The 26,858-nt window shown below is 45.1% G+C and overlaps 4 protein-coding genes across 11 annotated transcripts in view; 2 read left to right on the top strand and 2 right to left on the bottom strand.

Moving 5' to 3' along the window:
* The window catches only part of LOC128298883 (sorting nexin-13-like), a 31,087-nt gene extending 5,265 nt beyond the window's left edge, over positions 1-25,822 (bottom strand). For 3 of the 4 annotated variants that reach the window (XM_053034685.1, XM_053034687.1, XM_053034688.1), the window contains exons 1-3: positions 25,741-25,822; positions 504-935; positions 323-429 (exon numbers count right to left, since the gene is read on the bottom strand). In XM_053034685.1, the coding sequence (XP_052890645.1) occupies positions 323-429; positions 504-616 (220 nt within the window). In that variant the 5' untranslated portion in view covers positions 617-935; positions 25,741-25,822. Of the gene's footprint in view, positions 1-322; positions 430-503; positions 936-25,740 lie in introns of those variants that run through there. The other variant, XM_053034686.1, reaches the window with a different exon arrangement.
* Positions 1,578-9,232, top strand: LOC128298791 (transmembrane protein 26). Its single transcript, XM_053034576.1, is given in 6 exon segments — positions 1,578-1,771; positions 3,886-4,562; positions 4,695-4,851; positions 7,368-7,448; positions 7,751-8,008; positions 8,935-9,232. Coding segments are annotated over 6 exon segments (1,665 nt in total).
* LOC128298886 (sex-regulated protein janus-A-like) overlaps positions 13,064-26,858 on the bottom strand; it is a 44,911-nt gene continuing 31,116 nt past the window's right edge. Inside the window, exon 4 of one of the 2 annotated variants that reach the window (XR_008287283.1) lies at positions 13,064-13,109. The gene's annotated coding sequence lies outside the window, so the exon portion shown is untranslated. Of the gene's footprint in view, positions 13,110-25,842; positions 25,904-26,858 lie in introns of those variants that run through there. The other variant, XM_053034694.1, reaches the window with a different exon arrangement.
* Positions 18,531-26,858, top strand: part of LOC128298884 (uncharacterized) — a 36,838-nt gene continuing 28,510 nt past the window's right edge. For 2 of the 4 annotated variants that reach the window (XM_053034692.1, XM_053034689.1), the window contains exons 1-2: positions 18,531-19,116; positions 19,529-19,811. The gene's annotated coding sequence lies outside the window, so the exon portion shown is untranslated. Of the gene's footprint in view, positions 19,117-19,424; positions 19,812-26,858 lie in introns of those variants that run through there. The other 2 variants (XM_053034691.1, XM_053034690.1) reach the window with 2 other exon arrangements.

Raw genomic sequence — 26,858 nt, 5'->3', positions numbered from 1 at the left:
GCGATAGAATATTGCTAGCGTAATTGCAAACAACATCCAAGCGATACGTGGTGAGCAAACGAAGATGAAGGCTTAAAGAATAAATGAATGCAAGAAAAACATAATTCCAACACGCATATCCAATCGGGATGAAATCGTGTGCGCTTCACATGTGCGTTATTAAGCAACACATTAAACAAAATACAACAAAAGAAGCAAACCGAAACAAAAAAAACACAAACGGCCAATTCGCAATCGTAGGGCACGGTACAACAGAAACAAAACGGAACTACTGAACTAAAAGCACACAGCGGGCACCGAATGTTATGCTTGTCTCACATACCGATGCTGAGTCCTAAAGATTTCGGTTCATCGAGCGGATTCTCCAGCAGCCCACTGTCGAGAAATTTGTCCAGATCGCTATGTTGTAAGTACAGTATGGTTAGAAACCTACGAGGAAAAAGAGAAGAACGAATTGAAAATGTGACACCGATTCGAACGGAAGCCTGATAAGCGGGTCGTACCCAAGCAAGAACAGCACCAAACCGATAACCATCGTCGTGACCCAGAACATTCCGAACAGATTGAACGACACAGCCGCGCTGAGCGCTATCCAGCTGGCGTACTTGAACTCCATCCTTGATTCCTGCACTACGTCGGGATGCACAACATTCTAACGCTACGCGGGCTTTAAACGATACACAATTCAGGGCTATTGGTGGTAAAGATAGCTTGATGATGCGTGCAAAGCATCATTAATGTCGCAGGGTGAACATGGACAGGGAAAAACTTTTGTCACGAAAACAACACGAATGCGAAATTTGTTTTGCTTACATTTGTTGCGATGTTTTGAACGGGAGGTCATGTCATGCGCTGCTGTCAGATGCACATTGACAGCTGGCAGATGTGCTCGTGCACCAAGATTTGAAAATGTGTAACGGGTTTTGGGACACTATCTGGAAAGAAATCAGCACAATTGGCGTGGAATATTATAATAACGTTGTATTCTAGGGCTTATCGCAAACATATTCCGAAAATGAAATACACTCGTTTCTTGGATACATTCTGTAAATTGAGCAAACTTCAGCGAGGATACAATTTCATTGGAATTATAAATTTAGAGACAATGCAAATCTCTCAAAGCATCTTCTTCTGCTACAAATAAAGATTGTTTAAATTATGTATAACACTCCATTTTAAAAACATAAACAAGATTTTACGGTATTAATTCAGTCACTGTCTCGTTCACAATTTAGAAGGATAAGTAATACAGCGGAATTCCGAATATTCCCAACGTACGAAACATTCTTGCAACTCATCGCATATTTCTCCCCGTCATTGTGGTGTCGATTACTATTCGAATACTTCCACCAATGATTTGATTGGTCATGTTTCCTTTCCCGCCCAGATTCATAAAGGACGAAGCAATTGCCACGACCTTGCTGATGTCGCTTCGGCAGTTAGTCGAGCGCGATCGTTTGCTGAAATTGGTCAATATTTGTTCTCGAGACCCGAACAGTGGAGCTAAACATTTTAAAGTGCAGTCAGCTGCACCAGAACAACTGAACCCGATAATAGTGATAACAACAAAACATCAAATGGCAAAGCTGCTAGCAACGTTCAAAGCCACGCTGACGAGGATACTGTTTGCTGCCCACGGGTTTATCGCGATCTGGCAGGTGACCCAAAACAAAAAGGAACCCATCTACTGGTGTCTATGCGCTCCGATCGGAGTGCTTTTTATCGAAGGCATCTTTACGTTGGCGATCAAGAAGAACCAGGAATGGCGCTGGTAAGAACACACACCCGAACGGGAAGCTACCACCCATTCTCGGGGGACCGTTTTGGAAGATGCAAACAAAATGGTAACCGTAAAATCTAATTTCCTGCTGCATGGCATGTGCCGTGGCTGAAACGGAACGACCACTACAGCACTTTCGGTATTGGTGGACCGAAGCCTGGCCATGAATTGTACCGTACTTGAGGTGATTCTATTTTTTCTCCCTCGATGGTGTCCTTCTGTCAGGCTCTATTGTTGGGATTCATTCAAGATGCAAACTTTCGTACTGGAGAGTGGATGAAAAGAAGTAAAATTACGCTGCTCGTGCCATGTCGTGTAAAGTTACCGCTTTTGTCTTTATCCAATGTGCGGTGGAAAATGGCTGTCGGCGAAAGTAAAACGAAAGTGTGCGAAAAGTTTGGGCCTTATCTTCAGTTGTGAAAATCGAATTTACAACAGACTGTGTGAATTTGTCTTTTGGTAATTTTTGTGCGACTTACTTTTCTAGCGAATTAGTGGCATCAATAGGTGCAGGGCCACGAGAGTTGACAAAATGCCGACAAATCAAAAAATCAAGTGACAAAATTAGCTTGTGAACTGCGAAAAACCACTATACCGTTGCCGCGCACACAATTGTTTTCAGATTTCCAATACCAGGAGAGCATGTGTTTGAAGAGGTGACACACCTTCAGCGTGGAATAAATTTGCCCATCTCTATTGCATTGCATACTATCAAACCCGTGAGAGCGATCGCTAGTGTAAGGAAGATCAATAAAACGGAAAGTATCCTTCATCTTGCTCAAACTTTCCATCGACTGGTACGAAAGTTCATTACAATTTTCAGATTTCCGATACCAGGAGAGCATGTTTTTCAAGAGGTGACACCTGGTACCAGCCAAGCAAGCACAAATCACGCGCTTCCCGGTAATACCAAGTTGTTGCATGTAAGATGTTGCATGCCAGATGTTGCGCAACACATGTCGCGCGACTTATGTTGCATACCAGATGCTGTGCAACATATGTTGTGCAACATATGTTGTGCAACATGTGTTGTGCAACATCCTGGTACTCGGCTGGTACCAGGGGTCACCTCTTGAAAAACATGCTCTCCTGGTATCGGCAATCTGAAAACAGCTGGTTTGTATGGAATTTCGTACCAGCCGATGGAAAGTTTGAGCGAAATAAAGGATGCTTTTCGTTTCATCCATCTTCCTTACTCTAGCGATCGCTCTCACGGGTTCGATAATATGTAATGCAATAGGGATGGGCAAATTTATTCCACGCTGAAGGTGTGTGTCACCTCTTAAAAAACATTCTCTCCTTGTATCGGAAATCTAAAAACAATTGTGTGCGCGGCAACGATATATTGGTTTTTCGCAGTTGACAAGCTGATTTTGTCACTTGACAAATCAGTCGGCATTTGGTCAACTCTCGTGGCCCTGCACGTAATGAGTAGAAACTTTTCCTTACGGTGTTTAACCGATTGGATGTTCCAAAAATTCGTCTTAAATGGTGGAAAAATGTCATCCCTAAGTGGAAGGTTTTTGCGAAGATACGGTGGATTTGAATAAAATTAGGCACTCTTCCAGTGATTCGAAACACGAAAGCTCTTTACAAGGTGGCTGGAAGAATTAGAAATTCTGGGCAAAAGTTCTAGCCCCACGACAAAATTATGAAACCTTCCGAGAAAAAAACATAAATTTAGATTAGACGTACAAATCCTAAGCAATTTTTCCCAACTTTCCATTTTTCGGCCAAGTGATCATTTAACAAGGTCAGCATCACACAAAATGAAAACAGTTCCCGCTCTCGACGCATCTCCTCGGGGCGGAGGGCCAGCTTTTAATGGGAAAGTTTTTGCATTGCGGCCAGCTACAGCATTTTGTTGATTTAGGGCGGAACCGTACATGGGACAAATGGTTTCGTACGCTGATACATTAGGATTAATGGCAAGCTTAACATTATTCATTTGTAGTTTGCTAATTTTATACTGCGTTGCAGTCTGTTTCGATGCAGAAAAATCTCTTTTGTTCGTAAATTAAAATAAACATTTGCGGTATTTGTGTATGCCACCTTAAAGGTTAAGCTCCAGCAAGTTAATTGCTTCTTATCGCTCGGTGCTGCAGGTTCTGTCCATCGGTCTTTCTCTACCTGTCCAGCATCGTGCCCGCCATCTGGTTGCTGGAGCTGGACAAGTTGGACAAGCGGACCCGCTACCAGGACCAGATGCTGAACGAAACCATCAATCTTGCGGCCACGGTCGGGAAGGATCTAAAAGACCTGAACAAGATGCTGGGCGTCAAGATTCAGCTGCCGGACATACAGCTCACGGCGGAGATGTGGGTCACACTGATCGAGCAGTTTCTCATGCTGGTGCTTATCATTGGCCGTTGGATGCTGCCGAAGGGCGATCTTACCCGGGACCAGCTCAGCCAGCTGCTGCTGGTCTACATCGGTACGGCGGCGGACATTATCGAGTTTTTTGACTCCTTCAAGGATGCGAAGATAGCGAATGAACCGGTGTTGGTGCTGCTGACGCTGAGCATTTGGTCCTGGTCGTTGCTGCAGTTCACCATCGTCCTGTCGGCGACGCGCGCCCGTAAGCCACGCGGTGGTGGGAGTCAACCGCGCGCCGGCCAGGAGGGGGCCGACGATGCGAGCTGCTGCAATGTGGCGTGCTGTAACATCGATGTGTGGGGCATTGCGCTGAACATTCTGCTCCAGGACGCACCATTCCTTACGTTTCGGTTGCTCATCATCGTGCATTACAAAATCATCACCTACATGAACATCTTCTTTACCTGTGAGTGATTTATCTTACACCCCTGTGGCCTGTCGACCACGCTGACTAGCAGAAGGTCGGTCTTGTTTGTTTGTTTGTTTTTTGTTTCGCCGGGCGATTAAACGATGCTACATTCGTTCTGGTTTTATAAAGGCAAAAACACGCTCGTGATACTTCTGCAACTGTACCGACTGTACGTGGTGAATTCGGAAAACAGGAAAGCGGCGGCCAACAAACGACGGCAGAAGATGCGCGGAAAGGCAGAACAATCAGCCGCCCGGCAGCAGAAGCAGCGGAAAATTAGCAAAAGGTAAGCACTTGCCCCGTCTGCGCGTCCCCAGAACCAGAAGGAAATTAGTTTCCATTCGAATCCATTTGGGGATGGGAAGCATTTTCCGTGGAAGTTGCGCTCAAGCACTAAGCGAAGATCATTAATGAGGTTAACTAATTTAGTTCACTCCGGTGAGATCCAGTGAGATCGTTTCGTTGCTGGAATCATGCCTCACGCACGTTGGACGAAGCAAAGCGGATTAAATGTTGCTTGTTGACACATAATTATCTAATTTGTCTAAAGCAAGATTCCACATTCCTTTATGATGGCATGAGTGGAACGGCGAAGATTACGGCTTTTTCAAAAGCATCAAAAAGGCTCACTTTTCGCGCGTTCCATAATCGTATAAAAGGAGGAATCAATTTGGAACAGCCGTGTGCTCCATGCATGACTGATGCCAAGAGCTTCCCCGATTAGACAAAAAGTGTAAATATTCCCATCCGCTTACATTATCTAATAGCGATCACTAATTACATGCCATTTGTTTCGCGTAACCATCCCCAACAACAAGCGGTCACGTAAAAGCCGCCCCACTGTATCATGGGTTGGAGGAGCGCGCAAATCTTCATATCGCGCGAACCAGGATCGTTAACCTGCCCATTCCGGGATGTTTGCGAAACGGTTGCTCTCTATCTCGTCAGCACTTTGGCACGGCAAGGAAACCTCCGAGGGAACAAACATTAATCATCCCGTCCGCCAACGAACAACACCGACTGACTGTGGTAGCAGTACCACCACCGTGAATGTAGGCCACGGGAAGCACCAAGTCTGAATCGATGCCATTTTCCGGTGTCCTCCAAGAATGAGTGAAAGAGAGAGCGAACGATATGGCGTAAAGGATGGAAAAAGTCACAGAAGCCCGGGCAGGAAACGGGCTGTCGTCTCGGAAAGAGGCCCTTTTCCGGTTGCGTATGAAATGCTGCGGTCGAGAACCCTTCCTGCAAAGCACTTTCGTGTGACGCGTTATCGATTATTTCAAACGTGTCCTCTTCACCGTTTTTCAAACCCGGATTGTTACCGTGCGGAGGCAGCTAAAAGCCTCGGTCGCACATTGAGCATTGTGCCGCGGCCCAGCCAAACGATATGGTAATAGTGGCGAGGATAAAGGAAATAAAGGTATGATTCGATTTGACTTTCGACGAACGTGATTTCGGGGACAGAAGCGAAAAGATACTTTTCCAATGTCAAATTGAATCATTACAGAGCGAGTGGTGGTGCGTTGGGAAAGGAACGCACGTGCCTTTATTTGCGTTCGGTTTCCGTATCGTAATGAAGCCGAGCTAGGTAGATCGGTTCACCGCCAGAATATCAGAAGATAATTGTTTAAGGGCAAGAATTTAAATTACCACATTAATTACAACATTTTAATCTTCATCTTTAAACACTTACAAATAAAATAATCATCCAAGTATGTCACGAAGTAAATCAGGGATGTCTATGGGCATAAAGTCTTCCACTCGAACTAGCCAAATTCTGTGCCAGCGCAACAGTTGTTTAAAGATTCATGTCCAATCCTATTAGGCTTCCAGCATAATTAGTTTGATTTACGTTTTTACCAGACACCAAATTGACGGGAGTTGCGATGAAATGACTTTGAAACTAGCATCAAACAGGGAAGCACAGCATTTAAAATTCCCTCGATTGTCGGCTTCAATTCCATTGGCAAAACAGAACTTACCCGATCCTGTCTTCCCGGGGTCCAACTGCAAGCTTCCGGCTTCAAGAGCACCAGAAGATAAGGCAACTCTTGAAAAGCTTGCTCGATGCTGGCCTTCGTACCGTTTCCAACATACCCAGGCCTTGAGAGTTTTGCCCAACCGTAACTTTGCGAGTGAATTGATCCTCCGGGAGATAGCCAAAGTTTTCCCGTACCCGACCAAGGCAATCCACTTTCTGGGACTGTTGTGCCAGCAGTTCCCGTTCCGTTGCGCCCGGAACAATAAAAGCTGCTTGATAGTACCGATACACCTGCAGTTTGTTGCGTTGTCTGGTGGCGATTTTCAAAACTTCGTAAGCAAACTGCACCCAACGATGCACTTTTAATGCGACTTATAGGTGTACTGATTGCCTGTGAAAGTATCCAACCGTGTAGCCGGCAGTAGTACTTAGTCAGTACCGAAGTCAGTTTTTGCCTCTTCCTTTGCTGGCGACCAAGTAGAATTAAGTGGTTTGGCTCGCTTTGGTAGAAAAAGAGGATTTTCGATGCCAGTGGCACGAAAACCTTGAGCGTGAGCGTGGGCTTTTATATCAAAACTTTTTCCGCCTTTCGCCAATGATAAACTTCGCCACTGGGGTTGGACTGGATACAAATCTGCGTCCGAAAATAGCAAACAAAAAAGCGAAACAAACACAACCAGCAGTTTGAGAGTTGTTTTCCAGGAACAACGGGCAGCGAAAGCGTCTCATCAAATGGCAGATCGATGCGAAGGCCCTTTCTGGTGTTGTACATTCTCTTATCCATCTGTGCTTATCTGCCATCTCTCGCTCACTTCCAGGAAAGTTGCGGATATTGGAGATGATGAAGCAGACCATCAGGAAGGACGAAAGTCGAAACATTCGCGGAAAAGTCGGTAAGTGTTAGTCAAATGGCAAGCATTCATTGCGTAGACAAGCCCTGCGTGGCCCTATCCAGGCGAGTCAAATCCACTAATCCACCAGAGAGAGAGAGAGAGTTCGGTTGTGCGAAAGCAGTTGGCGTGTGCACGATTAATTATGCGCAATTAATCACCCGTGACGGCACGCCACTGTTGCGCATTTTGTGCTCAATTAGTAGCAAGTGTCTTCCGGCAAAACGACTGCCAAACCTCATCATCATCGTCATCATCATTTTTCTCGTCCGGAAAACTCCTTCGATTTGACGTTACCTTTCCCGTCGCAGGTCGTCCTCGTCCCGCAAGGACACTGGCTACTCGACGGCCAGCAGTCAGACTACGGCCGAGCAGCGGCGTCTGCGGAAGTCGACGGTGAAGCCACCGCCGCGGCCCGGAACCGAGTCGGATGAGGACGATCCGTTGCCACCTCCGCCGATCTGCAGCGATGGCGGTGCGGAGGACGATCGCAACCAGTCGGAAGGTGAACGACCAGCGGGGCGTCATGGGAAATGCGACGAACGTCGGTCAAAGGACACGAAGGACAGGTAAAGGATGCAGTCGGAAGCAAAGGTTAATTCGTTCAAGGCACGACCACTCCGCGTGTTGCTAAATGTCACACAAATGGCTACGTTAGATAGTCCCCAACAAACACATCCTCCATGTGGCATGTGCTTACACACAACTTTAAATGATACATTATGCTTGGAATTCCGGGAAAAAAAACAACTGCCTTACCCCATCGATCCTGATTCCTGGAAAAAGGTCATCCCCTGGATTCCCGTAAGGGAGCTAGTACTTCTGACAGTAACAAACGCCTTTTTCGTCGTCGCTCGAGTACGACGGTCTAACACCCGATCGCACATAATCCCACTTCGCTGCAAAATTCCACCCCATTCCGGAAAATCCTCATCCATCCATGGCCACCGGCAAAACATCTCGAACGCAATGGCGGCATTTTGGATTAATATTAATTGAGAAAGATATCCTGTAACGGTGCCACAATCGTGTTCAGTTCCTTCCGATGCCGTGCTCAAATTAACGTCCCCATGTTCCGATGTGTGCGTGTACGGCGTAGAAATAGGGCCCGTATCTCACACGCTTCTGAAAACCGAGTACCAAAACCTCCTTCACTCCTCCTTCACTGTACGATGATGTGCCACTTGTGATAAAAACAGGGCATTAACATCATACACGAGATGATGTGTGGTGGTGTTGGTATGTGTGCCATTTCTAGGATCAGGGCAGGATGAAGAGCGCAATGTTTCCACCTCGGTGGAGTTTTATTCCATTATAACTTATAACCGGAATAATGCGCCACACAAACGGATTCTCATCCCCGCGTTCGGCCGAGTTCGGCATGCGAAGACTCAGCCTCGATATAAATATACATGCTGCCATCCTTCATCATTACCATCTTCGTCCCGAAAAGTGTGGCGTTTTGTTATGCTGGTGTGTTTTTCCCCAATTTCAGAAAATCTTCAACCCGCCACACGGACGCTAAGCAGAGCTCCGGCCGCCGAAAGCAGCGTACCTCATTTGACAGCGATCACAGCGCGGACGGTAGCAAGGATCAGCGCAAGCGGCGCAACGGAACCGAAGCGGGTGGCGGTAGCTTCGAGGTAATCCACGAAAAAACCTCAAGCGGACGTAAGAAGAAATCGAAACCGCCACCGCAGCACCACCACGACAGGACACCGCCGCCGGAAGGCTCGTCCTCGGGTACGTCATCCCCATCTGCCAGCAGCGGTTCCTCTTCCGGGTCGGAATAAATAAGCACACCCAGCCACTGCAAAGCGGCAGCAAATTTTGTGATGCGATCTAACGAGGAATTTCCCTTTTCCTCGGACGAGCACCGACCGTAAAAAAGAAAAAAGAGAACCGGGTTGGGCTGGTCACCGCCACGCTTTGACGTAGGGTGGATGGTTTTCTGGGGACAGCAGCGGAATGATAAATCTCGGGCCTTCTTCTGCAAACAAAAGCCCCAACGTTGTCCCAAACAAAGCAGTTCAAACAGTTTCGTGGAAGTGGAAAATACTCTTTTATGTGAAAAACCACAAAAGAAAGGACAAGTTGTAAAGCGCTAAAGTACAGCAGCAACGTTATTACAGTGGGTTTTCTTAGTTGATAAATATGAATCGGAACAATGCGCAAAAGGTGGTTTCGCCATTTGGATAGCAATGTTTACATTGAACGCATTCGTACAACGCTGCGGATCTGAACGTTGCGATTAAAACATATTTTTACATGCAAACAGTGGTTGATGTCGAGGACGACGAGTGACCCAACTCCACAATCAGTGCCCTCACATCTGAAACCGTACTTATTATTCGTGGAAAACCACCTGACCATTTTTACACTCGTTCATACTTTCTACCGTGACCGCAAAGTAAAAAAGGCTCCCCAAAAGTGTCCAGCTGAGAAACTGCCATCAGCAGACCATTTCGGACACAAAACACGTGACAAGCGTGGATTATGGCTGCCCACACGCGGGAACGCAAGTGCATGGGTGGGACGCTCATCCCACCGCTTTTCGACGTGCACCGTTTCGATTGTGATGAAGATAATACACTTGTTATTGATAGGCCGTATCGCCGTAATCGGCACGTACAGCCACAATTGTCCTTCGCGATGATGGAGACGCCCGGTAGTCCATAAGCGACGCGTGCGGTACGCTACGGTCAGTGCGATGTCAGGGTGCGATTGTAGGTTGGGTGAGAGTAGAGTAAATGATTGTCTTTTACATTGATTCGATACGAGCGAACGCGCTAAAATAATCGCGCGGAGGATTACCGCCGCGCGTTGTGGAGCGGTTCTGAAATACTGTGCTGCGCTATTAACGCACCGGATGGCAAATCCCTTACAGCGTTTGATGCGCGAATTAGTGGGAAAAAACTTTCCTCCATTTTGAAAGCAAATATATATCTAATGCTAAGCTCGATTATTAGTTTGTACATCAAATTTAAGCAACGATTAATAGCAACACAAATATATTCATAACCGGCGTCCGTATCAAGTGCTGTGACACGCACGTACAATGGTCGGCACCGTGCCACATCATCCTTCACCCTTAATTACCATAATTGGGTGACATATGTTTGTGGGTGCTCGATAGGGAACAAGCGCAGATATCATACGGCGGCGGTAATCATGCGGTAATAAAACGAAACACACACTTACGGGTACGCGGAAATGCATGCATTCGCAGGAAATACAACCTCATAAATGGATGTACCTCGTAAATATGGCAAAAGGCAGCAAGCAAGACAAAGATATTAAAATTCACGTGAGTTTATTACCCCGTTTAGGGATGTAAAGTTTAATAAGGAAATAAAATTTGATCGCTTCGTATGATTCGAAAAAAAAGATAAATAATTGTAAACAAATACAGTGGTGCCTTGGGAGTCGAGCGATTTGAGATACGAGCGAGCGTTATTTTACGCTTTACGATCCGAGGAACGAAGCACACCACTGCAGCACAGGTCGACATTTATCGTGGCGATTGTTCTTCAACTGTGTGTGGATGTCTCACAACACTCTGTACTACCTCAGACTTGCAGTCAGCCTTGTTATCCTCTTTTTGAGCTGACGGAAAACAGAAACCGCTCGTCTTGAGATTTCTGAAAGGATCTCTTTAACTCCGTAGTATGCCTTAGAAATATTGATCAGAACGGACGTGGTGATACAACGGGGACCTTAACCTCCGAATGGAAAAAGTTGTGGACTGAGGTTATGGTTGAAAGGGCCTTCGAAGGATTTGGTTTTGAAGTATCAGCGGTGAAGGAGATTTGTTTCTCTGGGAAAATCCATAGGTTTTGAGGTGGATGAGCGCGATGTTCGTGGAATAGCCCCAGCTTCAGTAAGTAGTGTTAAAGAGGAGCCTAAAATGGAGGAGGTTATTCTGTAAGAAAGCTAGCTAGCTCGAGTAACTTGACATACTAACAAGGCTACGGAACGATTTAGACTCGTATCTCGAGATACTACTGTTATCGTACAACAATTGAAACATATTTCAATTCAATTTTAAACTTCAACATTCGTAGTCCAACGAAACAACGTTGACCCGTAGGGCATGTGAACTGTAAGTGGGGAAAACCCGTTCGCAGAAAAGTTCACCTAACTGGGTCGAAAGCCTCAAAAGTGAGAATACAAATTTATAACGCACCCTGCATAAAAACCCAAACACAACGAATGCTAACTGAACCAATCCACCGCTTCACGAAAACGGAAAAGCAACACACAAAAAAGCAGGCATATCGAACTCGTTTTCCCTATTAGGCCCGCACAAAGCCATCGTAACGCTTGAACGGATCCCGAGATTTGAATACCGGATTGAAGCGCCAAATTCTGGCATGAAGCATGATACAGCGAGCGTTGAATATAAAGCATTTCAATGTGAGAACCATCGAACAACGGCAGCGGCAGCAGCAAAAAAAGTTCCCCACGAAACACAGACTCCGAGTGGCTTGGTTATTGTGATCCGGGGATTTTTTAGCCGGTTGAATGTGCTGGCGTGGCAAAAGTCACACGGTTGCAACCTAACAAGCGAACAAAACGAACGGAAAACAACAACGATTGGAGTATGAATTTTGAATTGCCACGAGTTGGGTGCAAAAGTGTAAAAGTGCCTCGAGGTGGAATGACACCAAACCTGGTGCTAGACTTCCGGTTACAGTTTGAAAGGTAATAATCGATCTAGTAGCCTAAAGCACAAGAGCATTCGATCAGTTGTTGCTGCCCATCGAGAAACAATCGATTATTGTATGCTGATAGCTTTAATGGAAGGAAGTAAAGGTGTCTTACTAACATGGTAGTAAATAACACGAAGAAAGAGACCTATATTTCTTCCAGTTCCATTTGATATATTTTGAGGATAGAATTCCCACACAATCGGGTATTGATTGGCAAGCGTGTATCAAACCATTAGCAGAAGCTGATTTGCACTGCTGGGATTCATCCGGTTGGTACTAAAAACACGCTGCATACAACACGCCATCATTCGTACTCACAAGTACCAGGCGTCTCCATGCCGATGTTCGACAAGCGTTCGGGCACGTAGCAGTGTGATTTTATTATTATCATTACCATAATATAATCGCTTTGCGTGAGTTAGTCGGAACTACCGTGCTACGCTGGATGAAAAATAAACATCCCAAAAGGGAATCAGAAATAGTATTACCGCAGCAGCAAACGAACAGGTGCGGAACAAAAACTCAATCCTTACCATCCAGCAGCCAAAAAAAATCCCTGAAACGAGACAAAAGCACTGTAAGAGGCAAAGTTGCCGAACGGAAAAAACATATTTTTATGACTACGAGTGTGTTTGTGTGTGTTTTTATTCTCCCTTTCGCTACTGCAGTTGTGTGCCATCAGATCCGTTTAGGAGTATGTTGAAGAAATCTGGCAGGATGGAAAATTAGATTCAATTCGTTTTACTCGTGCTGTGCGGCAGCATTTGATTCCTGTGCTCGGGCCTCCATTTTTTTTTGCGTCGGTTTCATCGGTACGTGACGTCAGCCAAATCTTGCCATTTTCCAAGTAGGGTTCTCACAATGGCGGCCCTTTTGCGACGGGATTGGGCTTCAAGTGCATTTTGGGCGGAATCATGAAGTGAACGGCAGGGAAATGATAAAACTATTGCTAGTCGAGCTGAAAACGAGCAGACAGGTGATGGTGAGGTTCGATGTTACGCTAGGCCTATCGAAGAACACCGAGAGTCGGAAAATTTCGTTGAATAAGCTGAATGACATTCGAGTACCATTCACGGAACAAGAGTAAGATGGCCGGAAAAAAGGATATCTTTCAACATGAATAACTCAACGGAATTATTACATTTGTGGCATATTGCATATTGCAAAGAAGTACGAGATTTGTACGGGTTTGAAGAATACTTCGAAAAGAGTTCTTATCAATACTTAAAATTGACAAGCTGTTATGAAGACAATATTGTATTTTTACAGAATTGTAAATTTAAGGAGAATAATAAAGCATAACATATTAAAATTGCTTCGCACACAAGTGAAAATATTGCGGATAAAACATCTGCACGAGTACGTAGCACAGAATGTATTACAATATTACCCAGAAAGGAGTGTTTTCGACGAAAGCTTCATAATGAACGGTGTGGTACATTCGTTATTGAAGCATCCCTTCCCAATTCATGGCCACATGTAAACAGCTGGCATAATAAATTCTTAACCAAAGTAAAAAAATAATTCCATTTAATAACATCCCTCATTCTGCGGGTTTCACGACGCGTAAGCCGAGGAGATGCCTGGCACAGTCAACAGGCCGCCGCACCATACCATCACGGCACATAACATGGTCCATTTCCTTGTCGTGCATTCAATTCAGACCCACGGAAACAGGCACAATGCGATTGAAATTGTGCTGAGAATAAATTAAAGTTAACCCAAAAAGGGAATATTACATCCTGCCGAAAAAGAAACGCTCATGAAAGAGCCGCGCTAGGAACGGAACTGGTGCACGAGAAGCGAGAACAGTCGGAATCCTTACGCTGTAAAGGAAGCTGTGCAGCGCGTGTACTGGGAAGAGCCACCACAGGGATCGACGAGAGAAAGAAAACTGTATACGTGAGGCTTGCAGATCGATGAGACGCACCGTTTGCCGACGTTGTGGTGGGACATTGAATCCCTCCGGGGGGTTGGCGTTTCTTTTTGAGTGGAATTTTGTGTCACCGGTGAGCGTCCCACTGTGTGTGTGAGTGTGTATGGGTTCGAAGTGTACGGCCGATTTGACGAGTGCCTGTGGGTTTCAATCATCTCAGGAGAAATTGAGAATTCGACTTGGGTTTGGACGAGCGTAAAGAGACATCACCGGTGCTGCTTTCTACTATTGCTTTAACGCTGGGGAGAGGTTTGAGGCCGCTTTTTTCTGTTCATCATTTCATTGTTACTTGTTTCGACCGGTAGGCACAAGTGCATCCTTCCTTGATTCCCGCTACAATTCACTATTCTTCGGACGCTTCCGGTCACGTCGGTTCTGACACACACCAACCGGAAGCGAGTAGAGCCGGAAAGTGGTACCGCCAGAAAGTAAAGTACACTCGGTCGGTACACCGTTTCAGCTCGTGCTGCCATTTGCCGTCGGGTTCCTTCTCGGCGTGCTCTAGGAAATTCTGCAGCTTTTTGGGTCCCTCGTCCGTTTTCTCTCTCTCTTCACATTGCACGAGTTTGTATCAGGAAGAATCACACGCTAGCAAGAGTCTGGCGCAGGCTTTACCGTCAAGTTTGTTACGCTACTTTAGCGCCGCTTTTTGGGTTTCGTTTTCTACAAACAAAACTTTTCCTTTTGGGAGGCTTGGGTTGTTTCACTACGACCGGACACCGGAGAAAAAAAAGGGAGATCTTCATGAAAAAGAAATCCTTTCAGATGGTGGGTTTTGATTCACACAAAATGAACCAAACCCGACAGAACAGCGCAAAATTCAGTGGTCAAATTTTATGGTTCAGCGAAAGTGCTGGGACTCAATGTTTTCTGTCTTATTTTCTTTTTGAGGACCTTGGGTAAAACATAATTCAGGATGCTCGTACAATATATTCAGTAAACAAGACATAAGACAATGTGGAAAACGTTTGCGAAAGCACTTTTAGTCTGTCATTAACTCAAGATTTATGGCGTTATTTGGGATAGAGAGGAAAAACTTCAATAACATCAAACTTGCGAGATTTGGGTTTCGCTAACTATCTATTAACTTTTTCTCCGTATACGAATTGCGATAAGGCAGAGATTTATGTGAGCCTTCCATTCCGATCCAATCGATCCGAGAAGGCAAGATTAATAGACAAGGCACAGACATAAACATACCGATACGGTCCTGTGTCTCATTGAGTGTCGCATGGAAAGTTGTGTTTGCACCATGGAATGAAATATTAAATCTCAAATTAAGCCCTCAAAAACAACCCGAAATCCTGCACTTACTCCAAAAAATATTTCAAAGCTTAAATTTAAAACCTCAAAAACGCGATTACTACTCCCTTTTTCCTGTCAATAAACAAGCCTGAAGCGAATCGACTGCGAAAGTCATCCTTTAATCCCCACAGCAGCATCCCTTGAAGTGTTTCACTCCCGATCGAGCTGTGATGGCAAGTGGAAAAGCATCTCCTCCGTTATTTTTTTTTTGTGAAACCCGTACGAAACCAACATCTTAATTCCAGGAAACCTGTCGTCCCATTAAACACGTCTGTATGATTTATTGCTTCATCCACAGGGCTTCATCCGCGCTCCATCGATGCTATCAAACCCCTTCAAAATTTCATTTTTGAGTAGGAAACTTCATTCCACAACAATTTCCACCATGCGACCGAGTTGAGGGAAAATGAAAAACAACTTTACGTCGCGCTTAGAAAACCTCCTACAATACACGACCAACCAGGCTGACGTTGCGCCGCGCTCTCCGATCAATATCAATAGCTGGTCTGAATTCCCAAAACGACCCAAACGCGGAAAACGGGCCAAAAGATAACGTTCAGCTTACCACGTATGGTGTTTGATGACGATGGTTTTGGCATTTCACGGTTCATCTGCCTGCCAACGACCGTGAAGGGAAAGCTAATCAATTAAGCACTTTCGTCACATTTCCACATCATCATTTGCTATTCGCCAAACGATCCCTACACGGTTTGCTCGACGTTCCCGGCCACTGGTAGGTATTTGTTCTGGTCCTACCCGTTTGGTTACATATTTGCCACCGAACGAAACTAATTGCTTACCTTACTTACGGTCTACGGTCCAAGGCATTTCCACGTACGCTTTCGTAAATGAGTTCCTTGTCTCTTTTGTGTGTGAGTCTCTCTCTCTCTCTATCTTTCCATTTCCTACTACTTTTCGTCTTTCGATTTGCAAATTAAATGAACTGGCTGGCGGTAAAAACAATCTTTTGTTAATATTGACACTATTGTTTACTATCGCCACGTGGCAGCTGGGCTGAATAGATGTTCGATTGATGGGAAGAAATGGTGGCTCCCTACTGTCCCAGATCATTCGTCGAACTCTAACCAGCATGGAATGCAGTATTTGCTTTGGAGAAAATAATATTGATCGGTGTATAAACAGACAGAGACCGCCCCGCCGGCTATCTAGCGCGTTCCCTTGTTCTTCGGGGACGATAGGGTAGTAAATGTGACAGCATTCCTCATTGGAGCAATGCAACCAAATTCCATCCTGACCGTGCTGGGTATGTGGGAAATATGCTACAAATTCCTTATGCTCCCAATCGAACATTCTTTGGCCATGTGTCTTTTTGCCTTTTTGTGGTTGCTGAAGGAAAATTTGTACAATTTGTAGATGCAATGCTACCCATGATTGTAATAACTCTATTGTTAACATATCAATCGATATGATTAGTACATAAATTAGCGTTAAAGATTATGCGGAAAAAGCACGGTCTGATCCAGATTCTAACCCGGACTGTGCGTGTTATTGAGCCGTGCGATACCATCTGCACTATTTGACAGATCTGGAAACGAACTGCAAATTGGTGGAAAATGCAAAGTGTGGAATGAAATCTAACGATCAATGTCAATACGATATTTGTTTATATTTAATAGAAAAACTGTTAGCAGGAATACTATAAAAAACTTGTAGAATATTTAAAAAAAACTAACACAAAAATAAGGAAGGAATTGCAATAACTTATTTAAAACCTTTTATCGCTGTAAAGTAAACACTAAAACCCACCGGCAAACTTTCCCCAGCTGCGTTCATCTTAAATAAGCTTTTGCACATTCATTCAGCCTTACATTTAATTACATTTCCTTAAGAAAACTCACGCCAACTTCTTCGCATCGCTTCCGTTCGATCGGAAATGGTTCGCACGTATCACAATCGTACTGAACAAAACTGTACCCTTTTTCCTCCCATTGCAATCATCTCGCTACTCGCACTTTCCCACGCTGGAAATGGATTTGAATTTCCATCCTCCAGTCACAGGCCAGTTTACAGACGCTCCGAGCATGGGTGAGAACCGTGTAGCTTTTCCAACTTTTCATCGGTAAAGTTATCGTTCGATGCCTTCCGTTGCTGCACAGCCACAGGTTTCGAGTGTCTTTCCGATCGAAGACACAGCAGGACGGTATCTTAAAGAAAGAAAAACTTGCCTTCACATGGTGCCTCCGTGTGGCAGCATCGTGTCTCAAGGAGAAGACGGAATCAAAACACACACACACACACACACGGGAAAAAGGTGAAGGTAAATCCATTTTCTCACTCCTGCGGAAATTTGGAACGGATCGATTCACCCGCGTAGCGCCTCCTGGCAATTGTTTTTCGTGGCAGGGTGGAAAGCATAGAGAGAATAGCGAAAGATAACAAATAACGTACGGGACGTGGAGGAGGCATCAGTAATGCTGCAGACCAGGACCTAGCGTAAAGGTTGCGGCCCTATTCCCCGACAGGTTCAATAATCAAATTTACCCTTCCCATTGAACGGGGTTTCCCCACAGGGCATCAGAGTGCTACCGTCAAAGACGAGCCGCACACACAAAACCCCGGCACGGCACGACAGCATAACGCAGTGTTAGGTCAGAGTCCTGTCGCCTGCAAAGCTCAACGACTGCTGTCATTTTCCCCTTGTCCCACTTTGCTCCCTTCGTCCGCTTCTTTCAGCTCCCACGTGCTGTGTGCGACGATCGGAGAAAGTGTACGACGATTGCTTTTCTTTTATTGTGCGAGATTTTAAGACTTACTTTTGCTTTCATGGCGCACGTGAACCGTTTGCAGACCGCCGTGTGCACGCACGCACGGAAGCTGAGCGGCCGAGGTCGATGGGAAACACAGCAGCAGCCAGTGAACGCTAACACGTTTGTACTGCTGCCGTTCCACTACCGCTTTTAGTACCTCAACAGGGGTTGGTTTGAGAGCAAGGCAGGTTCATTCTCTCTTCGCAGCGCTCTGCAAGATGATTCTCCATCTTCCCTCGCGACTGGCGGCGAGAACGAACGCAAAATCGTTTCTCTTCCATGAGCGTGCCAGCTGGGTTCATTCCATTCCCACAGGTTGCCATTCATCGCCATAGCGAACCAGTCGTTCATTCGTGTGCGAATAGTCGGACGGAATCGAAGTAGGTCTAGCGCGCGGTTTTACCTACCGAACAAAACCTTACTGGCAAAGTACAGCAACGGTTGACCGTTATGGTGTGTTTGCGTGATTGCAAGAAGAACCTCCCTGTTCCTTTTAACTGATTTTATCGCTTCGAGGTGTCATTTTCGTCATCGCATTGCATGCTGTGGGGAGTATATAGTGCGACAAATAGAAGAAAAAACAAACAAAGCATAGAATTTCTTAAAGTGTGCATTGTGAAATCGACTCGTAGTGACGTCAGACGTTGCTGGTCGATAAAAGATTGTCTGTTTTGTGTTCTTCTGCTGTCCGACTTCCTTTTTCCGTGAATCTCGTGTAAGTGCTATCAAGTTAATCCGAATTTCGAGCAAAGTGGAGTGGCTTACAACGGGAAGGATTACACAAGATGTAACGATCTCCTGTTCCTGGTGAAAGTGCGTCCGGTGTAAAAGATGCTACAAGAATGTCAAGAATTTGACGCGCTGGCAACGGGATCAGCTGGTTTGGTTGGCGTGTAAAGTGCTGACAATTTAGACCTGCGTCGAGTGTGTATGTGTGTGGCTTTGTGAATTTTGGGGTGAGTGAAAGTGTTACGTGTCCACGTGTTCAGCATTTTGGTTCAAATATGCAACAGGACCGAAATTCGGTTGACTCCAATCTGTTTGCTGTTTAGTTTTTTCTCTTTCTCTCCACGAGGCCTTTTTAATTCTACATTCCATTTGTCTTCTAAATACGTCAGCAAAAATTCCAACCGTAGTTACCGTTGAAGGGGTTGAAAGGAGTGGGAAAATAAAGAATAAATCCTCAGCCTGCTGCGGTGCTTGGTTGGAACTGCGGACGAACAACTCTCGCTCAGTTGTAGCCGAGAATGGAGTGAAAGGAAAAATCCCGACACTAAAAGGGACACACAATTTATCCTCTCCAATCATCATAAACCGGTGATTCGTGTCAAATTAAAGTTGCTTTCTTCTTGTCCTTTCCAATCCCAGTGGTACGCTTTTATCTTCGCCCAGAGCTCGTTTCGTTAGGAGGCTTCAGAATGCCACAGGGAAACTTCGAAATAGGATTCTGATTTACAACTCCCAAGGAAACATTCTCGGCAATCGCGCGGTGACCCGCTGTTAACGAGTGGGCCAAGGGACAACAAGCGAAAGAACCTTCACTAAAAGCAGTAAAACAACGCAAACCGATAAGATAGCGTTTAAGAGGACGTTTCGGTGCACGGAACGAAGGTGTGTACTCGCCCCGGCAATACAAGCGCACGCTCCAAAGGTAAGCCGATTTCGTGTTCTTTCCTTTACGGCCCTGTTGCCATGTTTAATTAGGTTGCTTCCTTCCACGATCATCGGGAATTCAATTACTAAACGTAATTTGCGGCCCTAATGGAATAATTATTGACCGGCGAAACGATCGGTAAAAGGACACGCGGTTTGATTGTAGTATAGGGCGCTGCTGGCAAATGAAAGTTATATTCATTATCGCTGCATTTCTTTCGCTATCGCCATCGAAAAAACAACAGATTGAGAAAGGTCTCCGAGATTATCGGATAAAGGCGTTCTATTAGGGCGACATTTTGTCCCCACATGCAGGTATGTGAGAACACCGCCATTAGAGCACGCAAGCACAGAAAACCATTATGACGGGCCAACCATTGGCTCGTCGACCAAATGGATTCCGGGAAGTAAAACCTTTTTGATGAAGATGTTCTTTTCCATCCGCTTTAAACGTTCCTCATTTTTGCTCTAATCTTCTTACAACGACAAATTGAATGTTCATGTTGTCCGACCATGTAACGCACACAGTGATGGAAGCGATGGTACCAAATGCTACAAATTGAGGTGCAAGAACAAATATCGTTAGAAAAGAAAGTCATCGTGAGAATGCAAAAAGAAAACACAAACATTCCTGCAGGAAACATTAAGGAACTGGGGGCTATTTACCATTTCCCAATGCCATTTCCATTGATTAAACATGCACCCCGGCCCGGTATCATTTGCAATTCGAATCCCGCGACCACAGTAGACACCCACCCAGCGGTGGGACATTTATTATCCAGCAATAACCATGGCAAAACGAACGCAACGTTCGGACGCTCGCCAGAGAAATGTAAGAATAATGCAAATTTATTCACACTGTTGATTCTGCGCTAGCTTTTCGCAAATCAATCATTGATGTCTACCATCCTGTCCACTGCTTCCGCCCGAAGTGCGAAGACTGGGTAGCTTTTGTGCTCGCGTTTCTGGGACGGGAGATCACCGCGCGGCCACCTAATGCTAATCATCGACCGCGCAGGTAAACGTGAGAAATCGTGAGAAAAAATCACAAATCCCACCCTCCGATCGGTGGATGAATGACGTTTGCGGCCAAACAACCTGCAACAGATAGCTCCATCGTGCAACATGATGCCTGCCTCCCATCCCATCCCATCCCTTCGGGCACATGCGAAAAAACACGTCGACGAAGTAAAGAAGCGAGAAAAAAACGTACAGACGCCGGTCAAAGTGTTGTTTCTATTTATCAGATAAAAACCACTCAACTTCTCGCATGGTGCCTGGAAGCAGTGAAAAAAGGTAACACGATAGATTGGCGAGGTAGTGCTGCACATGACGCATCCCACCCCTTCTAAGCGCGATGGTTGATTGTTGAGGAAACACACTTCACATGACCGCAGCTATCGACCACTCCCCGAGGAACCGTACGGGAAAAGGTCAACACGGGAACGCCACGTAAATAGCGAAAGAATAGGGGGATGCACCCGTCTGGTAATGTATTCTAATAGCGGGACACATACCCGGCGAGTACCCGCTGTGTGGCATTATTTATGACGAAAGCGTGCGATCGATGTATGGAAAGAAAGTGGAAGCGACTGAATAATCACGCCAGCATAATCGAGTGGCGCATAACCACGCCGTGCATGAAGTGCGTCGTGCTAGCGACTAACTAGCGCTCCAACTCTCTCACCGAAGGTGCATTAATTGAGGTTAGAGCCGCGTCGGGATTTTGAGCTCCACTTGCACGCGATTCTTTTCGACGAAGCTGAAGTTCGGGCTGGGAGTGAGGGCCATTATTCATATTCACGACGCTATTAGAAATCCTATTGAATTAATCGTCCAATGGGTTTGACACCGATTGCAGCAATGGAGCGTATAGATGGTGTGCTCTGGTTGGACTACAATCAAATGAAAGTATGATTAGAATTATTTATAAGAATGATTAGATCGTCATTTGTACGTTTGTTTATACTTGAAAACGATCACTTGTATCTTATTGAAACATGAGAGCTCTACTTAAATTGTTAGATGAAGTAAGCGTAAAGAGGATATTAAGGATATTCATGAATAGATTATGTGATTCAACAATTTTGCTAGGTTCTCACAAACTTATGGTCGACATATAGACGAATAGACTGAAGGTCGTGGTGCGAATCGCATCTGGTTCCTCTATTGGAAATGAATATGGACCACCAATCCCCTCTTTGAAAGACTTTTCTTGGTGTATTTCCAAAACCATTAATCGGAATGGAATGTTCATGAAACAGAGAAATTAGTTAGGAACTATGTCATAAGTTGGACTTTCACTCCAACCAGTATAATCTGATCTCATTCTCCGTAGATCACCGAAGCCAACAGTTCTCCTGAAGAAATAGTTGAATTCTTCAAAGTCAGAATCTCCCGTTTGTTGATAATGATGTTGATTACAATATGCAACCATTATCGGAGTGCGATTCATACGCTACCAAGATAAACTACATTCTCCAAGAATTCATCAGTTCCGAATTCCATGGAAATCAATTCCAATTCCTCAGCAATTTAAAGAGGACGGAACATATGCCAACCAAGCTGGAGAAGTTTTGAAAAGATATCGGTTGTTTGAAGTTGTCTCTTTCTCTAGAGATGACCCAACCTTAATAATGTCTCTGTGGTATACCCTATGGATGTTTGCTGTAATATTATCATGAAATAACCGATTTCTCATACTATAATCATTCTCTTTAAATTAGTTTAATCCAATACTGTGTATTCCACAACTTCCTCCTCAAATTAAATTGCTCTCCATCCAAAGCTTTCCTAAATCTCTTTAATATTATCAATTCATAATTTATTAGACCTGCCCTCATTCATCAATCCGTTCCTCCGGTATCTAATTGAAACCGAACCTTTCATGTGCGAATTCCTCCAGGGAATAAATCAACTTGCGTAGTTGACTCGGTTTTTAGTGCCTCCGCATACCCAACGTGCAACGGTAGCAAATGTAATTTCAAGCAAGGCGAAAGAACACCCACGAACGAATGGGTTGGTGGGCGATTTATTTAGTCTTTACACTCATGCAGAGTAAAATTTTAATCAATCCAACGACTTTCTTCTCACGGCTTGAGAGCATCAACGGGTGGTAAAACTTGATCAGATGATGGCGATGATGGCGATGATGGCGGTAGCACACCGACCTGAGCGAATGAGGTTTCAGAAAGGGTGACTTTATATGAAACAGATAAACCACTTCACCTCAGGAAACCATAACCACAACAGGGGAGAATGGGAACAATCGAATTGGATGGATTGTTTAGTCACTCTCTGGTAGCACAACCTGACTGAAGCTGCCTCATCCTGCCAGGCCAACGGAGCAGCTGCTGGTTTTGCTTCCTTCCTTCCAGTGATTCCATAAAAGTGTTGTCAGTGATTGGACTGGTGTGCTGGAAACGGAAACGAGTAAGCAGCACTGTCACAGCGGGACTTTCTTTTTGCTTGCGTTTGCTTGCACGACCAAAGCCAGGAGTCACGTCTCGGAGAAATGTTTTGATCGTTTCCGCCATGAAAGTGTGCTCCATGCTACCAGCAGACTAAAGATAGTCTGTGTATGCAGGGAAACGGGAGTCTACCGCTTAATTTGCTGCTAATAAAAATATGTTGATTAAAACAATTTTACCGAGACGGTTATGGGAAGCTACTATTTATAGAGGGAGCAAAAATTGTTTTCGGTTTATTCGTGTTTATCTCGACAAGTTAACTATCTTACTTAATTCATTTTCCCTGTTGGAAATTCCTGCACAAACAACTGCCTCTTATGGTTTCCATTCAATTACGTGTACTAATTTGAAATAATACCATTTCAAGGAAGCAGTGCTTCCGAACCGATCGACGAAAAACGGCACGGAAGCATTAAAATTACCCAAATTGAGTGAAAAACAAACACGACGTACCGAAAAAAAACCTTTTAAAAATAATGCATATCGAAACAAGCGCGAAAAGCGGAAGCAGCATCGACAACAAAAATGCTCGGCCAGCCTCAATTAGCTTACCGAACGTCCTAAAACACGGCCGGCCGCAGAACTTAAAAGGTTGTCAAATTAACGTGTCCCCAGGCTTTGGAACTGGCGTGTCCTGAATATACAATCAATGCAGGTCGTTGCGTTTCGCAGGCCATGGCGATATCGTAACGTACCGCGAAGCGGGCGCAAAGAAAGGACGAGCGCATAATTGAAATCACCCACTGGGGTGATTTGTCAAAAAAAGGTCCTGTCGGTATGCTGAAATTGTTTTTACAGCAATGACAAGAGGTTTATTTCTTGAAGGCCTTTGCCATCGTCATGGCGAAGGTTCATCGCGTGTTGTTTCAAAAGCGCGGAGGTATAGATGTTTGTACACTTTTCGAAGTGGATATTCAACACTTAATAACATTCAGATATTTGGACAATTCTTGATTTATTGAAAATTTCTTGTATTTATCTAACACCATCCATCCACTCCATTGAGCTGCAACTAACCGGATTTTGAGCACATCGAGATTAATTCGGGTCATTTGTAATTTGCTACTAACCCGATACAACGTGTCTGTCAACAGTGATGCATCTAAATTGGAAACCTGCAGCAGACGCTCCAATTTCCCCTACTTCCCACTTCCCACACCTGTGTCATATGCATATGATTTCACATTCATCGATAATCAAAATGTCGATTGACCAGAAGCTCGTCATATCATGCTTCATTTCGCACCACCAGCAACGTGCCAACGCTGACAAACAGCCATCATAAATTATGCCCGATTAAGCCTCACATTTAATCTGATCCACCAATCGTCGGATGAAAAGACGTGATTGGAGAGTGCATTATCGTATGTAGATTCGATAAATGTAAGCCAGGTCGTCCGTGAACACCCGCTAACGCCGAACGTATCGAATGTGACAACAAAGGAGCGGCAGTTCGATGGGATTACTTCAACAGCCCCTAGCGGAAAGGCTTTGCGATTCGATTTTTATAATCCGAAGTACGAATATCGGTAATTCCGCATGCAACGGTCACTTACTACCTTTCACTATTCCATTAGCTTCGAACGCAACAGTTCTTGGTACTGACGTAGATAAACACAACCGGGGCGTGCTTGCATCGCTGGCAGAGAATTACGCTCGATGCATCTTTAATGCACCACTTACCCGAATATACATTTTATCAGAATTTACTGCACAAGTGTGCACTTGGTACGATTATGTGTTTTAGCGGTTTCCGCACTGCCACACTGCGAACCTTCCAGCCCAGCAAAAACCCATATCCAACATGCCAGCAAACATCATCAACCATTCATTGATCAATAAGCACCACTCAGCACCTTCATCCAACCACATCACACCGTGCTGGCCACCGTCCGCCTCCATATTTAATTGGAAAATGCATTCATCCGCCAGGAGCTGCACCTCTGCCGGAGCGACTTACTGAACTTATCGCCTCGGTGGGTTGCGTACGTGTGTACACAAATGCACCGGGTGTGATTACCATGGGATAACTCCAGGGTGGCGGCTTTTCCTGATGCCTTTCCATCCATTCCTTCGTACTGTGGTGGATGATTTAATGGATAAAGGTAAATGGTGATCCATCAAATGCCAACGTCAGGTCTGGTGTTTATTTTCAGCCTTCATCCTACGAAGCGTTGACGCTTCGTATGCGTGATAGTTCGTATGCGTGATGCCTAAAATAACGCACAAAAACAAGCATAACATTTCAAAGCACAAAATTATCCTGTACGCCTCAAGTTATGCAATTTGTATAGCAGCACGCTTATATTAAGCCCTTGGTAGCGGTTCGCTTGTGTCGCTCTTCAAATATCCTGCCAATGGGGAGACATTCCCACCATGTGAATGAACCTTCCCCCAATCGGCTATCGATCGGGTCTCTCGGTTTGACCTGCGTCACGGAAGTATAACACTACTTACCTTGCCCTTTTCACGTTCCGCCCCGATCGCTGCCGGCGTTAACTTTCAGCGGCACAGGTCACGAGGGGCACAGCCGCACCGCAAGTACTTCCGCGAGTGAGTACGTGCTTCAAAATGCCTTCGGGTCGTTGTTGGAGCCTCGATTGCTGTTGGGTCACGGTAGCTGAAAGTGTAGAGCCAACCATTAGGATCTCCATCAAGGACACTCGATCGGGAAACTTTCATCCTTGCGCCGCTTTAGCGATGGGTAATGGAGAATTCCTTCGCAAATCGAGCGGGCAAACGCACGGGCCACGTGCTAGGGTTGCAGGAAATAGCACGGAAAACAAATCAATATTACATCAATTCAATTAGATCGTAACAATGTTCGGTTTTAGTTGTCGTTAACAAATGTTTTAGCGAAAAGGAAAAAAAAAATCGAATAAAAATACTTGGAAAAGGGTACACCCTCACTTATCGGAATGGATGATATCAGTTCCTGAGAATACAGTTCCACAATTGGATGTGTTCTTAGAAAGCAACCCAAAAAGAGTGTTCTTCATAACTTCTCATTTCCATGCGTGAACCTTCCCCAACACTCCACCGCAATTCCAGCGACTTACGTCTAACCATTCATCCAGAATGGTAAACAATTGGCAGATGGTGATGTTCATAATTTCACGCACCCTTCGCTTCTCTCTCACTCTCTCTTCATTATTTTCTTGCAATGTATAAACTTTTCCCATCGATCAACAACCGGAGGTAGGCCCCACCGTGAAATACCACAAACCCTGCGCTCCACGTGCCAAGTGTTTTATTCATAACCGTTTCGACCATTCCCGGTGCGAACGCTCCATTATGTTCCGGTGGTATATTAAAAAAGTTCACGTCACTTTCGCCATAACACAAAAAGGGAATACACGTTTCGGCACGAGCAGCTCATTAGAAAGCTTTTGTTTTTCCGTTTTATTTGCCGCCTCGTTATTGTACTCCTGCGGAAAAGCGTGCCCATCAACGGGTGGCGTTTGTGATGAATGAAATAGGCCCCCTAGTTGACGATATTCACACTGGGAAATTACTATTTGTTCCGCTCGTTAAGTTGGAAAGCACTAACGGTGTTTAAGGCGACCATTGAAACT

The sequence above is a fragment of the Anopheles moucheti genome, chromosome 2 (assembly GCF_943734755.1).
Source record: "Anopheles moucheti chromosome 2, idAnoMoucSN_F20_07, whole genome shotgun sequence".
In the NCBI taxonomy this organism is placed as follows: Eukaryota; Metazoa; Arthropoda; class Insecta; order Diptera; family Culicidae; genus Anopheles; species Anopheles moucheti.
The sequence above is the reverse complement of the archived record's forward strand: the minus strand, read 5'-3'. Positions and strand labels throughout refer to the sequence as shown.